This window comes from Ammospiza nelsoni, chromosome 2 (genome assembly GCF_027579445.1).
Source record: "Ammospiza nelsoni isolate bAmmNel1 chromosome 2, bAmmNel1.pri, whole genome shotgun sequence".
NCBI lineage: Eukaryota > Metazoa > Chordata > Aves > Passeriformes > Passerellidae > Ammospiza > Ammospiza nelsoni.
Genome location: NC_080634.1, coordinates 63,509,374 through 63,524,066, shown reverse-complemented (window position 1 = coordinate 63,524,066; position 14,693 = coordinate 63,509,374). Strand labels below are relative to the sequence as shown.

General features: G+C 34.6%; 1 protein-coding gene across 2 annotated transcripts in view; it reads right to left on the bottom strand.

Annotated features, from left to right (window-relative positions):
• Positions 1-317: 317 nt before the first annotated feature.
• Positions 318-14,693, bottom strand: part of TDRD3 (tudor domain containing 3) — a 96,369-nt gene continuing 81,993 nt past the window's right edge. For both annotated transcript variants that reach the window (XM_059493361.1, XM_059493362.1), the window contains exons 13-14: positions 6,701-6,837; positions 318-3,357 (exon numbers count right to left, since the gene is read on the bottom strand). In XM_059493361.1, coding sequence (XP_059349344.1) covers positions 6,718-6,837 — 120 coding nt within the window. In that variant the 3' untranslated portion in view covers positions 318-3,357; positions 6,701-6,717. The remainder of the gene's footprint in view (positions 3,358-6,700; positions 6,838-14,693) is intronic.

Below are 14,693 nucleotides of genomic sequence, written 5' to 3'. Positions count from 1 at the left end.
AAGATTTGTCTTTCCTGTGATATCAACATTTTGCATCCCAATGAAAATATATTATGTTGTTAATACTGCTTTGGAAAGCCATATTCCCAACAAGTTTCATCTGCATAAGACTCAAGCCAAGAGATTCCACAGAGAAAATTCCAGTAGTGTTTCTTGGGAAAGAGACCTTGACAAGCAATCCTCAAAATGCTTTGCAGAGTTGCTGCCAAAGACTTAAAAAGAAAATACCTGCTAGTGACAAAAAGCTATATTAAAATATACATGTGAGTATCTATCAGAAGATGTTAGACCAAGGAAGAATTTTAAATGCAAACATGAAAATTTCAATCAGATTTTAATACAAAATTCTGAAAACCTGTAAGATAAAACCACATCATTTCCACTTTTTGTTTCAAAATTATTTTATCTCTCAATAATATAAAGGAGAAAAAAAATCCTAGCCAATGATAGTATTACCAACTTGGCATATAAGTTTTAGAATAATTTAAACAAGAAATTCTGATTTTTTTTCATTCAGTAAAGATGTTATACACAAATCCAAGGCAAGAAAAACACCTCATTTGCATTGCACTCCTAATTTCAACACAGAAATTCTCAAAAGCCCTATCTATAATCCTAGCAAAGCAAAGCCATGAACCAGGGACCTACTGGTTCACAGGTCAAGAAGCACAGGTTGGCTCATGTCCACCTTGCAAAGGGCAAACTTCCTCTGTGGCAGGTTTGTCTTAGCAACAGCTAGCCAAGAACACTCCAATACAGAGCCACAAATCAAGCTAGTAAATAAATAGTGTGCATCACCAGGATCTAGTGCCCCTTATCACCTTTCTCCCTTTAACCACACAAATGTGGCCACATCAAGTTCAGGAGCTTGCTTTTGCTGTTGCTTTTGATGAACTGGAAGTTAACTTTTACATCAGTTTTGAAGACCTATCTAGATACAGTAATTTCTTCTGAACACAAAAACTAAATAAATTAATGTTGCTCTTGTGCATGCAAACTTTACTACAGTATGACTGGCAAATTACTGTATTTTTGGTTTTGTTGGACTATGCAAATGGAGAATATAATTTATATACCTACCTAGTTTATTGGCATGTTGTTTCCAGATACAGAAATCAATAAGCATGAATATATGAATTTTTGCTTTTCAAAACAGGTTGATGCAATAACTTTTTAACTATTCAAACAACAGTTCTTCAGATCCTGAAAGGCAGAACTTTCAGCATATATTATTTCAATTGAAGCCAAAGCAGAAAGTAATCATACGAAGACTACATGACTTTTCAAAGAAGACTCTGGAGCTGTTTGCTTACTCTGCCTTTCTAGATACGCAGCCCCCTTAAAAAGACCAGGAAATAGTCTTTAATGTTTCACTAAGAAAAACAACATTCTCAAGGATATTTCATTTGCCTACAGCTGCACATACATGTCATAATCTCAGAATGCCACAGCCACTAGAGAGGAATGCTGCTTTGTATTTGTAGAGTCTTAAAATTTCATAAATAGGCATTATTTTTTAAAGTTCACTAAATCAGACTGTAGTTTTCTTTATTTTATGATTTAGTTCACAGCAAGAATGAAAGCCCAAAAGAACATAAAAGTTATTTTAATTTCAGAAGTTGCTTTGGTACACTGACTGTAGGGCTTGTTTAATGCACATCCTCCTTGCAAAGAAAAGTCAAAACTGCTTTTTAAAACAATGCTATGGCTGCATTTCTTAATGAAGCTGAATAGCTGCTGTCAGTGGTCTTAGCAATAATTCTGGAAGTAAAGTATTCAACATGCAATGTATTAGATCTACAGTTTATTTATTGCTGGTACAATTTAGCAGAACTGACCAGGATGTTTCATACTATTTGTAAAGTGGTTTCTAGTGGAAATCTAACAAACTTCATAAAACTTGTTGTGCATTAGTTGATAGTGAGGAACTTTAACACTGTACAGCTCATGTTTAAAACTTCCAAAAGTCTTTAGAATTATTAGTAAGGTTCATCATAATTATGAAGAAGCTGCTTAGGATCCATTAAGACAGCAAAACATTTGGTTGCTTACTATTCTGCAAAAATGTATGTGATTGGTAAGATTTGATTGCATCCAGACAATAATCCACATTCTGTACTGCAGATACATTCAATTACATCCTCAATATAAAACTTCTTATCATCCAAATAAACAAGGTTCTATTCAAACAGTTTTGTATGAGCACTCAGAGAGAAATACAGCAGAATTAGCTGTACAATTTATACCATCAATACATCTCTCAGGTATAATTCTATCTCTACAAAACTACCTCAAAACACATGTGCTATTTCAGTCTTAAATGATCAGCATAAAGCTTAGAAGGGATTTCCAGGTTACCTAGATTTTGAGTGCTTCTCAGCCAAAGAAATAGTGAAATTTCAACTATTTGTCATAATCACATAAGGTTCAAAGATACAGCTTAGAATAAAAAGTAGTTTGACATAGGATTCTTTCAAACATCAATGACAACTGAAAAAATTCTAGTAATATGACGCAATGAAGCATAGTTTCAAATTACAAGAAAGTACCTACTATCCAACAGCTCGCATGTGTGCATTTATACACATATTTATGCTTAAAATACCAATGTGCAGTATTTTTTGTTTAAATTACTTTTCTGTACCTTTTAGAAATGTTCCTATTTCTTTAATATAAATATTCCTATAAAGAACATATTTACCTCAAATTACTTAGAAAATTACTATTGAAACTGATTCTTTTCTTTCTTTCTCCTGTTTGACCCTCTGGTCACAGATCATGAAAAACACAATAAGCAAATCTATAATTTGTCTTTCAGCAACTTTGGAAAATAAACAAAACAAAACATAGTCAAAAGCCTGTTCAGAATTTTACTGTACAATTAGCTGAATTTTTTTAACATGTTTCACTAATACTAACCAAAAATCTAAATGAAATGCCCAACCCTGTCAGCTTTTGAGAAAATATGCTTTAATTTTACTTTACTAGAAGCAATATTAGAAGTAAAATCAGTTAAAAATTAAGAAAAAATCTTGATACATTATTATGTTAACTAACAATGGAGGCTCAGTAAAAAGAATACAAGGCAAAGAATAGAATAGTGCACTGTGATTTTATTGATGGTAGCAATGACAATTTGCCTCTTTCATATGTAAAAAGTATTCAGCTTCATTTAACTAAGAACTTTAAAAAAGTCTTTTGTGGTGTCAGGTCCAAATTCCTTTTGCTCACATGAGCGTTCTTTGTTCCATCCCGCTGCTTGGAAAACCCCAAAATTTCTTCTAGAAGAAGTGTTCAGCAAGTTGGGAGCTGCCAGTGAATTTCCCCCGACTCCAAGAAGGTTTCTAAATGAAAAAACTAAAATACAACAGGTAAGGACAAAAAGTATTGGCACTCAAGAAACCATAAGCACCCCCCATCCCTGGGATCTGCAACATAGGCTTCACTGTCACTTCATTTTCTTCCTCCAAAAGAGTTAATATCTGCTTTTCAGTACTTACAGAGACACAATTCTTTAAAAGAATAAATCAGAAGGCTGCACTTCAATGCAATAAATATGATCGGTCCAATACAAAGAACACTTTCTGGTTTAGACCTCTCTCTCACAAAACCACAATTTCTCAATTGTTAAGGATTTCAATACAGATTTTATAGCAAAGGTGGCAAGGTGTTGATTAGTTCTGTCATGAATTGAAGAAAGATCTAAAAAGCATATAAGGACCAAGCACTTACAGATACACACTCATAGGTTCTTTCAATCTCCTCCAAAAGTTCTGGCCCTTCAAAACACTCTACATTCTACTTAGAAAGTGTAACCTCAGGATGTATTTTTATTATTGTTAGATTCTAATTCTTGTATTGTGCCTCTCTAGGAGGAGTATCTTATTTTACAGACCTGTTAAACCTAGTATTTGATTCATACCCACATAAAATTCCCCCTGACTGACTTAAAATGCTGACTTAGTGTTCTCCACCTCACACTGCTGGATATTAATAAATGATAATGTTTATGTCAACTGCAACCCCAGTGAGGTACTGACTATCCCATACTTCTACTTTATCTATCTGTCTTCATAAAAATCATTAGGTCAAGACTTCCTGCAAATCTGCAGTGTTCATCCTTCTCCATCTTTTTTAGAAGTCCCCTTTTAAAAACTGAAATACTGCAATAAGATCCCTTTAGGCTCTTCCCCAGACTGAACAGCTGCATTGATCCAAATTCCACTTTTAAAAAACAACTCAGAATTTTAAAATCTTGAACCTTCTTCCACTTAAGACCTCTTGAAGTACAGATAAAGATTTTGAACTGATTATTTGGTAATAGCTATTCCAGGTGTGCATGCCCAAATGCAATACCTGAATGAGTGTCCTGAACACTAATCCAGGAAGCAGTACAGCCTCATTTCTGCATTGCTGCACCACTGCAGTTGACACAAGTGATATAAGATTATATAGCTAGATCTAAAAGGCTTTGGGTTGGAATTGACACTCTGACTGTATGGACCTCATGCTTCATCTTTGATACATCCCTAGCATACCCAATACAAATATAGCCAGCAAACTCCAGTTTTAGTATTGCTTAAGTTGCCTTTGAGAAAAAGATACCTTGGAATTTTAAATGTTACAAACTACAACATTAAAATTCTATGGAATTTACCAATTTATAATATAAAATAAGAATCATCAATGGTTTTCCATCTCTTTAGGAAAAAGACATTAAGTTACTTAACACAATAGAGAGATACTGCCTTTAAGTAAGTAAAGGTGTCACTAACAAAAGATCTGTTGAAGAGGTAAAGCATCCTGCAGTGGAAGGTTGTGGTAAAATTATGCCTCACTGGATCCTGCAAAACTTCCCCAATAAATTCTGTTTTCATTTAACAGGTTATTAAAAACTTGAAATAAGAACCCTATGCCATGCTCTTAAAAGATCTAAGAAATGTAAATGAGGCAGAATCCATATAGAAAGAGACATTTAATATTCCGGAACTTTTACATGTCAAGACATTAAAGCTACATTGTCGTACAAGTCCAGGTAAACTGAAAACAATTTAGAAAAGGACTGGGTTTGATTTTCTGCCTCCATTTAAAACTAGTGAAGAATTGATTACACCAACCACTTATTTTTGGGAAAGCCCAAGGAAAAGGAAAAGCTGTGAAGACTTATCTTCTGTGCCAGGTAAGTTTTGATATCAGATCTGCTGTCTATTTAAAGCAGGACCCCATTATAATCTTTAAAATAAAGTATAGAAACACCTGTAAGGAAAAATCATCTGTGCCTTAGAGAGGTTGTTCCTTATCCACCAACAAGTAACTTGTTCTTGAGATAAAGGCATTACTGCCACTCTTCCTGGTGCCTCATAGCTGACCAAAGCTAAGTAGAGTTTTCCAGATTTATACTGTAAAATTAGAGAAATACCAAAAATATTACCTAAGAAAAAAAAAATTCCCTGGCTTTGACTGCTGTGTACACTTCACATCTCTCATTCAATTGATCACCCTGACACTGCTCAGGGCCAGCTGTGCTGTTTAAAACTCTGCTCAGTGCATATTCCAGAATAATTTGTGCATGAACTGTCTCAGGACATGTTTACTAATAGTGATTGATACAGGCACTTAAAAAAGAAATTCAAGTTATACTAGCAAAAATATAACAATTATCACCTCTCTTACATTGCCAGTACTGCCATAAATGAAAAATACATTTTAACATATACTCTAAAAAGTAGAATCATATGTTGCATGTCAGAAATATCAAAAGGTACTAAGATCAGCTGCATGTGTTAAGCCAACAAAATGTGGAAGATTAGAGTAATGAAAAGAACAAAAAAGAGATTGGCAAAAACAAACTGGCTAGTAAAAAGAAAAATCAGATTCAAGATAAAGACATACTATGGGTGCACATCAAATATTAGTGACTTATCAAAGCTTTCTTTAGTCAGGATAGACTTTAGACCATCTTTTGTGTATTAAGGATTTAGAATATCAATCAGTGAAATGAAAGCAGCACAGTTTATGAGATTTGTTCAGTGAAATTACTGCAACTGTTTAATCTGGCTGACATTTTAAAATGTATTAATGTATGTAGCAGGTATCTTTTCTAAGGAAGATATATAATCCCTTAATTTCTGGTAATTAATAAAGTATAGGTACAAGTCTATCCCCAAGATTCAGAGTATCATAAATATTCATTGTCTGTTCACCTCCCTATTTAATGGTGAACTCACAGATTTTATATTTCTCCTTCTCATGCAAGCACAATGGCAGAAAGGATATTTATTCACATAAATGGCTAATAAAAATTAGAATATGGGACCTTGGACAGAGCTAGACAGTCCTGAGCTCAGCAGGGACTGCAGCCACTTCCTTCAAATAAGCTTGCTTCAAATGTATGTGAGTCAGAGAATCTTGCTGCTGCTGCTGCTGCTCTCAGGTGAAAAAGCATCAGGAAAAAACTTTCTGAGATTATATGAGTCTTGACATAAAGCAAAAGCCAAAAGCTATTTGTTGAAGTGTTTTTATTGCTTTCCCTCTTCCCACAGATATATTAAGTCCTCCTAAGACACAAAATTCAGAGAAACAGAGATATCCAACTTCTATCATAAATATACCAATATCCCTAAGAAAAATATAGAGCAATCCAGATTCGTTTATCTTGAAATCTAAACCAATACATAAAACACTGGTACCTTATATTTACCTTTCTTTTCTTATTAATCAGTTTCTAGCTCGAGGGGGTTGATAAAATTGTTGAGTGGGTCGTGTGGACCGCCGTGGCTGACCATCACCTCCTCTGCGGAATTCTAGAGTTTGCTCATACGTCTCTTCCTCCTCCTCCTGTGGGTAAACAGCATTGTTTTAAACGAAAGAGGTGGGAAATGCATGATGCATGAGTTGGTATTAGCACACATACAAACACACACCACATACAGACATATACATGGAGGGGTGAATCCATGCACACATAGCAACTGCTGCTTCTGTGCCCATGACCACCTACTAAAATAAGTGAAGGATGGAAGTGGGCTTCTCAAACCTAGGAAAGCTAACAACATCAAGCAGACAAATCTCAAAACTCAATCCCCAGGGCAACAGAAGTGATTAAATATTTGCAGGGAAGAAAAAATCATATTTATTAAATAAAAATTATTTTCCAAGAGTCATACAGGCAACAAACTCAAGAAGCAAAATAACCTCAATAACCTGCCAGATCAAGAGAAATATCAACTTTCAGGAGTTCACAAATGTGTGTGGAATGAAATAAAATAATTAGGAAATACAATTACAAGGAACGGCATCTGGAAATATGCATGCTTAATAAACACATCTGAAATACTAGACAAAAATCTATGATGCAGTAATAATGAAAAAAGCCTACAAGTAGAGTGAACAATTTAGAGATGTATTTTCTATGTGCAGCAATAATAAATATATGCTCTGAATAATGAGAGGGGAAGTAAATGTCTGCAATATTCAGTTACTCTTAGGCATCTTCAAACCAGAAAGATATTCACAAAGTATTCAGAGGTGAAAAAATAATAAATTTTAAAATAATCAAAATACTGGACAATTACTTACAAAGGTTAAAATAACTACATATTTATTTTGGTAAAGAAATATCGAATGGGAAAACATTCATCTAGTGGAATATTTCAATGTGGTACACATTGAAGAGAGAGAAAAAATTTAAGAGTGTAAGAGTTTATATTAAAGAAAAAATTATAGCCTGAAAAAAATAAAAAAGCTCCCAAGAATGAGTATGATTGTCAAATACTGTCTCAGAAAAACAGGTTTGATTTTATTTCTTTAATATCTTTATACTGTAGCAGACACCAGGTCTAGTGGGAACTTGCTGGAAGAAATTAGCTTTTGGGAAAAAGTACTGGATATGTAACTCTCAATCCCTTTTATTCACAACATAGGAACATAAAGCAACACAAAGCAAGAGCATTGAATGGTTCATTAGAAGTTTATCAACAATTCCAACACCCAGGAACTGCCAGAGTGCAGCATGCACATAACAGATTAAGCAAGTCAAAGCAGTAAAATATTTCACTTTAAGCAACAGAAAGGAAAACCTACAGCTTAAGTTTCTTTCTGTTGTGAAAAGTGAGATCTTACTCAAGAAACTTCTCTTTCTGAATTAGCATGAATATGAATAAACATGCATTTTTAAAGTAACAGTTACAAACAACCACATTCCTCTTGGTAAGGTCTCCTATTTAGAGGGCACATCTGTGGTCACAGCTATATTTCCAGATAAAGCATTACTACAGAGAGCCTGAAACAACTGTGGAAGAAAGCAGATTTTCAGCACTAAATACAGCATAACTGATTTATATCTCTTAGTTTCACTGTAGCTGAAGGCCAAGAAACAGAGTTCTGCCATAAAACCTCTCTCAGTGTACTTCTTTTACCACCTGTAGTACTATAAATTCCCTCATATAAAGAGGTTCAGAGACACTGATTATCAAAAAAAAAAAAAAAAAACAATCAATAGAGCATTAGATGTCTAACACAAAAGTCCCCACACTCTGCAATATTGCTAGCCCGAGTTAAAACACTTAACTTAGTATATGAGATCATCTCCCATCACTGACAATGCAAGCTGCACTAGCAGCAAATGTTAAAAAGTAAGCTAAATGCCTGAAGTGGTCTAAATAACTTTCAGTACACCCTTTCAGAGTATACCTTTCAGTGTACCCTGAGAAACATGAATAGCTGAAAATAGCACAGAATTTAAATAGTTCAGTGTATACCATCTCAACTGTAACAACCAACCTCTTTCGGAGGGTAAGCACATCAGAGCAAATTTCTAGAGCAGCAAATCTTCATCAAATCTCAAAGTTAATGTTGTTGATCCTTTGAACTCAGTAAAGCCAAATTAAAACCAGTATCTGTATTATACACTTCTATTTTGGTGTAATTGTCTTTACACAGTGAATGAAAAGCTTCACTGTGTAAAGACATTTACACAGTGCATTCCAAATTAAGAAATTTTACTGCAACAGTCAAGAGTGAAATGTGAAATCACATTCACTTTCTTGAGGATCTAAAAAATGTGGATGCGAGCAATGCAGCAAATTGTAATAAAAAACCAAGTTACAGAACACCTTTCAAATGTTCCCTGATTCCTTTCTATGCACAGTAGCTCCACACAATTACTGACTGTCCTGTTGAATTCTGCCATCGTCTCGTCAGATGACACACTGTCATTTCTTGGATCTTACCTATTCACATTTGATCCTAAATGGATCTAATGTTCTCTGAATTAACTATTTGCCAAGTCATCTTTATTAAAAATTTCTTACTTTAGAAGTAACTGAATTGCTTTTCTGTCATCATTTCTTAATCATTGACCCTCAATTCACTATAGGTGATCTTTCACCATTTATTGCCATTTTATTTCCACAGAATTACAGAACAGATAAAGGTTGGAAGGGACCCACTGGGGGTCATCTGGTCCAGCCTCCTGCTCAGGCAGGGTCATCCCAGAGCACACTGCACAGGATTGTGTCCAGACAGGTCTTGAATTTCTCCAGTGAGGGAGAGTCCACAACCACTCTGGACGATCTGTTCCTGTGTGCAGTCACTTGCACAATAATGAAGTTCTTTCTCATATTCAGGTGGAACTTCCTGTGCTTCAGTTTCTGCCCACTGACTCTTGTTCTATTGGCTGGACCACCGAGAAGAGCCTGGCTCCCTCCTCTGGACACCCTGCCTACATTGGGAAGATTTTACTCTCAGTCTTGTTCAAGCAAAGCAGGCACAGCCTATTTATCCTTTTTTCTATTTTAAAGAAATTTCTTACTACCTTAAAGAAACAACTAATACCATTTTATGGACTTTTATCTCATTTTATTTTAAAATTTCTCCACACTACTAAAAACTGCCATTTTCTGGAACAGCATGCACTCTTTGTAGGCAAAACTTTGTGTATCTTATGTTCACTTCCTTGTTTTTCTGTTCTTCAACCAAAAATTTTAAATGTCTATACTTCCTCCATTGTAACTGCAGTTAGGTCGCTCATCTCGCTATTAACTCTACTTTTCCAGTCTTTCTCACTGCTTGCTTTCAATTTATCAGTTGCTTGTGACTCATTCTAAATTATTCTTATCCATATAAGATCTAGACTACATTTTATAAAGCAAAGGTGACCACAAATCTCTCTTAGAGCATCTTTATTCTCCTTCTATTTCAGTAGATGCTTTATATTAGTATGCTGGTCTAAAAATTTATGTATTTTATTATCTCCATACTTCAGCTTATTTTCCATTATTTATCTAAAATTCCAGCATCAAGGACTCTGTTAGTACTTACACAATGCCTACCTCAGACTATGAACACAGATTAAATGATAGCACTAAGCACAACTGCTAAAGACAGGAGAAACTGGCAGACCCATAGGAAAAAGCAAGGAAAGGTTCACAATGCAAACAATGAAAAGCACAAAGAATTATTTCTGCACTAACAGATTAGAATGAAGAGAGAGAGGATGGAACATGCCAGCATTCTTTAGGTATTTAAAAAAAGAGGAAAAACAGGGAAGAATAAGTAATTTGAAAATTCATCTTCCATTCAAAGTTTTGCTGTAAAAACCTGCTGTTACTTTTGATGTTTTCTTTCTACCTCATAAGAAAAGCGAGAACTTTTGATGGCTTCTTTCCATCTCATAAAAACAGTGACAACTAAAGAAGGGTAAAATGGGAACATATGCACAGCCAGTGCTTATATTTTGGACCCATATACTCTGAAGAGCTTGTACCACCACCACATTCGACCAGCTGAGCTTAGTGAAAGAGGAAGTAACTTCCATCCAGACGAGTGACTACCAGCCTGCTTTTATATAAAAAGTCAATGGATTTCGTAGCTGCAGAATACAGTTATAAATCCAGCATTTAACATACTTCACCAACCAATTTATTCTTCAAATGAACAATATTAGAGTAAATTTATATTTCATTAAAAGCTTTCTCTCTGAATTTCAACGGCAAACTTCTTTCATTGCATTCAAATGAACTGTTTAGAGACTTATGTTTAAAACACAGTCATGTGAAGTAAATATTTCATACATAAATAACTTCTGAGAATGAATAGAAGGATTACAGTAAAGAACCAGACAGAACTTAAGCATTGACACAAAAGCTGTGCTGAATGCTGTGCTCACACATATTTCGGAAGCAGTAGCAAGTCACAGCTGATCGGCTCCTGCACTTCTGCCACTTACAAAGTAGTTACCTCTGTCTATTACTGCTTACAGATAGAAAATTCTGCTCCATTCACTGGGGCCTTCTGCTGAAGCTTTTCAATTATAGCTCTCTGTGGGCTATTAAGGGATGAACACCCAAGCCTGTGCAGGGAGGCATGAAGAAGCAGCATGTAGAAGCAGTGTGGGGCCAGGGACTGTGGGACAAAGAGGAGACAGAAGGCAAAGAAAGAAAGCAGAAGATATTTTCCATTTAGGTAGTGTAAAGCCTCTGTTTCAGTTAAGCTGTAGTTTTAACTTCACCCACACACTGAACGCATGGGGAACTTGCTGGTTCAGTACAAAGAGAGTGTTGGCTTCCTTGTAAAATGACTTTTTCTTTCATGTCCATTTCAAATTCCATTTCCTGATCCAGATTTAATGCCTCTTTGCACTGCCCACTCTTCAGGCAACAGCTGTCTCCTGCTGTTAAAACACCAAGTGATCTCTTTTTTCTCGGTTAAATTCCTTTCTCAGATTTTGCTTCTTTTGCCTAATCATCCAGCGTTGAGCTCCTTGAATACTTGTTTTAGTTTTTGCATTTTCTACTTACCAGCGTTTGGATCAATCAAAAACAGACTGCAAGATTATCCAGATGAATTAAAAAAAAAAAAGCAGAGAAAACTCATGCTATGGCCACATTGAAAAATTCACAAGTACTCTAGAAATAGCTAAATGTCGTTAATTTTTAATTATTTTATATGCAATATATTAACCCATATTTGCAAGGAAAAAAATTAATTTGCTGAAGTGTTTACAGTATTCTCTGGAACTTCTACTTTATTAGAATACTTAAATAGATTCTTTGAATTCCGTAATAACTAGGAGTAAAGTAGGATTTTGTGGGGGGGAAAAAGGGTTTGTTATACAACTTTATAGTGGCTTTAGGCAGTAATTTCAGAAATTACTATCAAATGATGTGTAAAAATTTTAAGTAAAAGAGGAAGTATGACTAATGTAGATTTTTCAAGGGTCTCAATCAAGTACTGACTTTTTTTTGAAGTGTCCATTACAGAATAATTCAACATATTTGTTCTTCATCAATTTTCTTCACAAGACAGGCTTCTTACCCAAAATATCCATTCCTTTCACAGAGTAATCTTCTCCCAGAGTAACCTTTGTAAGTCTGCAGATGCTCACTTTTTTCCCCCCAGCATACAACACATCTATATTAGACTGGGCCTATGGGCATTCTCATTCCTGAAGAACTTGAATGAGAAGAGCAAGTGGGGTTCGAGATCTGCATACAGCCGACCCCTCACTGACATCAGATCGTAATATAAACTCTTAGCCCTATTACTGCCTTATCTTCTGTCTGTAAAGAACATGCAGGATGAACAACTGTAAAGGATCTAAAGGGTACACAAGTGAACCTCATGACCCAATAAGCACCTCACTGCATATAGGACTTTGCAAGCCTTAGGTAATTAGTATAGATATGTGAGTATAAAACCATTTTTGCTGCATGTACAGTCCTCCATAGGTTACTCTGGTTTGACATTTGTGTCTCAGCCATCAATAGCTTTGTTGAAGTTTTTAGCCCTAGCTTCACTCCAGTAAAATTATGTATTAGGTAAAACAGTAGTGGCAGAAATGGAAATGTTAAATGTATCATGGCAACAATTAAGGAAATTAAATTGTCCACAGATGCATAAAATTGAGTTTCTGTGTGGTACTGTATCATGTACTAAAAACACCCTGTGATTTTGAACTGCAACTACAAAATTATTTTTTGTTGCCATTCTATATGCAGCCAGAATAATCCCTACCCCTTCACAAAATGTTTTAATCTACTGTACTAGTGATGTCTTTCTCCTTCACTGCTTCGCAAATTCTATGAGATTTTGATGTACTACACAAATAAGCTCTGTACAAAGCCTTTTATCCAAGAGAGAAAACCAGTAAATATTTCCCTAATGAAAGAGCAGTCAATTTCAACAGCTACTGACCTTACAACAAACTTGCTGTAATGGCATTTAAAAAATAAATAGAAAACCAGTAAAACACATACCCATTGTTACCCTTATTTACACTTAGAAAAAGGAAATTATCCTTATGAGGATATGTCTTTTTCTCCACTGAACACAGATGGGCCACAAGCAAATATGCTCCTAACTACGTATGTCAAACTAAGTGGCGTGGAACTATCCCATAATAACTGTTGTTTTCCCATGTTCCAAATAATAATTTCAAGATGACCCTTCTCTGAGTAGTCTTCTCTTTAGCATCTGAAATAAATTAATGATAATAAATATTTTCTGTTGACTTTCATTAAACAAAGGTTAACCAAATGTTAACCAAATGTTTCATTAATCAAATATAACCAAAATTTTGTATTTTCTTGGCCAGTTTTTGTAAAATTCTAGAAATACTATAAATACTATAAATTTGATAAATAATATAATATGTATTCTATATATTCTATAAGTACTGTCAGGGCCAGGAATTTTTCAACTAATGCCTTATTGCACATCAATTAAAGGTACTAGATTTATAATAAAATTATTTGGTAATCCTGAAAAATTTAATATACACTATTAATTTTAATTAGAATTATCTCATTTTCCTCTGTAGAAAATATAAAGAACCTGAGCTTCAAAACCAGCTAATTTTTAAATGATTCTGCTAAAACAATACACATCTTGAGTTTTGAGTGAAACAATAAACATTAGAAAGAAAGCAGTAGAAAATTAGTAATTTTTCAGAAAAAAAATCAAGAAATGCAAAATAAATGGATGAGCAAGGAAAATAATTACATACTTAATCTGAAACAACTAAAAGCAACAATAACTTAAATAATTAACTTGGAATCAGACATTTCTTTGTACTTCATTGATTCAGCTGCGGAAACAAAACACTTAATCGTTTTCTACATAAACAATTTTTTGAATACATTTCCATAAAACTACAATAACGTAAGCCTGGGGCATGATTTTCCCACAGGCATATTGCTGGCTTATTGGTTCCCCTTAAGGGTATTGCACAGTTTATTCATACTTGCAGTCATTCCCTCTGGCACACATGGAAATAAACATGCAACTCTTACTGTGCAGTTTGTGTGGAAATGGACACACTTTCCTGTAAATTTGTCACTGTGTTCTCAATACAGGAAAAGCCATGGATGTTAAGAATTCCTTACAAGTACATATTTAAGCCATTCAGACCATATCCCTTTCACCAGTGAAAAGCTTCTTCACTGAGCAATATCAATATCAAATGATAAATATTTAAAGGTTTACTTTCAATTTCTAAAAGAAAAGTTGATACACTAAAGTAAGACATTCTATATAAATTCACACAGAACCAACAGGCACATCAGGTTTTCTCCATTCATCCAGAAAAAAAACACAAACTGGAAGTGTTTTTGCCAGGCTGATAATAAAGACAGTCCTAAACTATACCAAAAAAGAATACTGCATAGACTGGGGGGAAAAAATCAACACTCAAT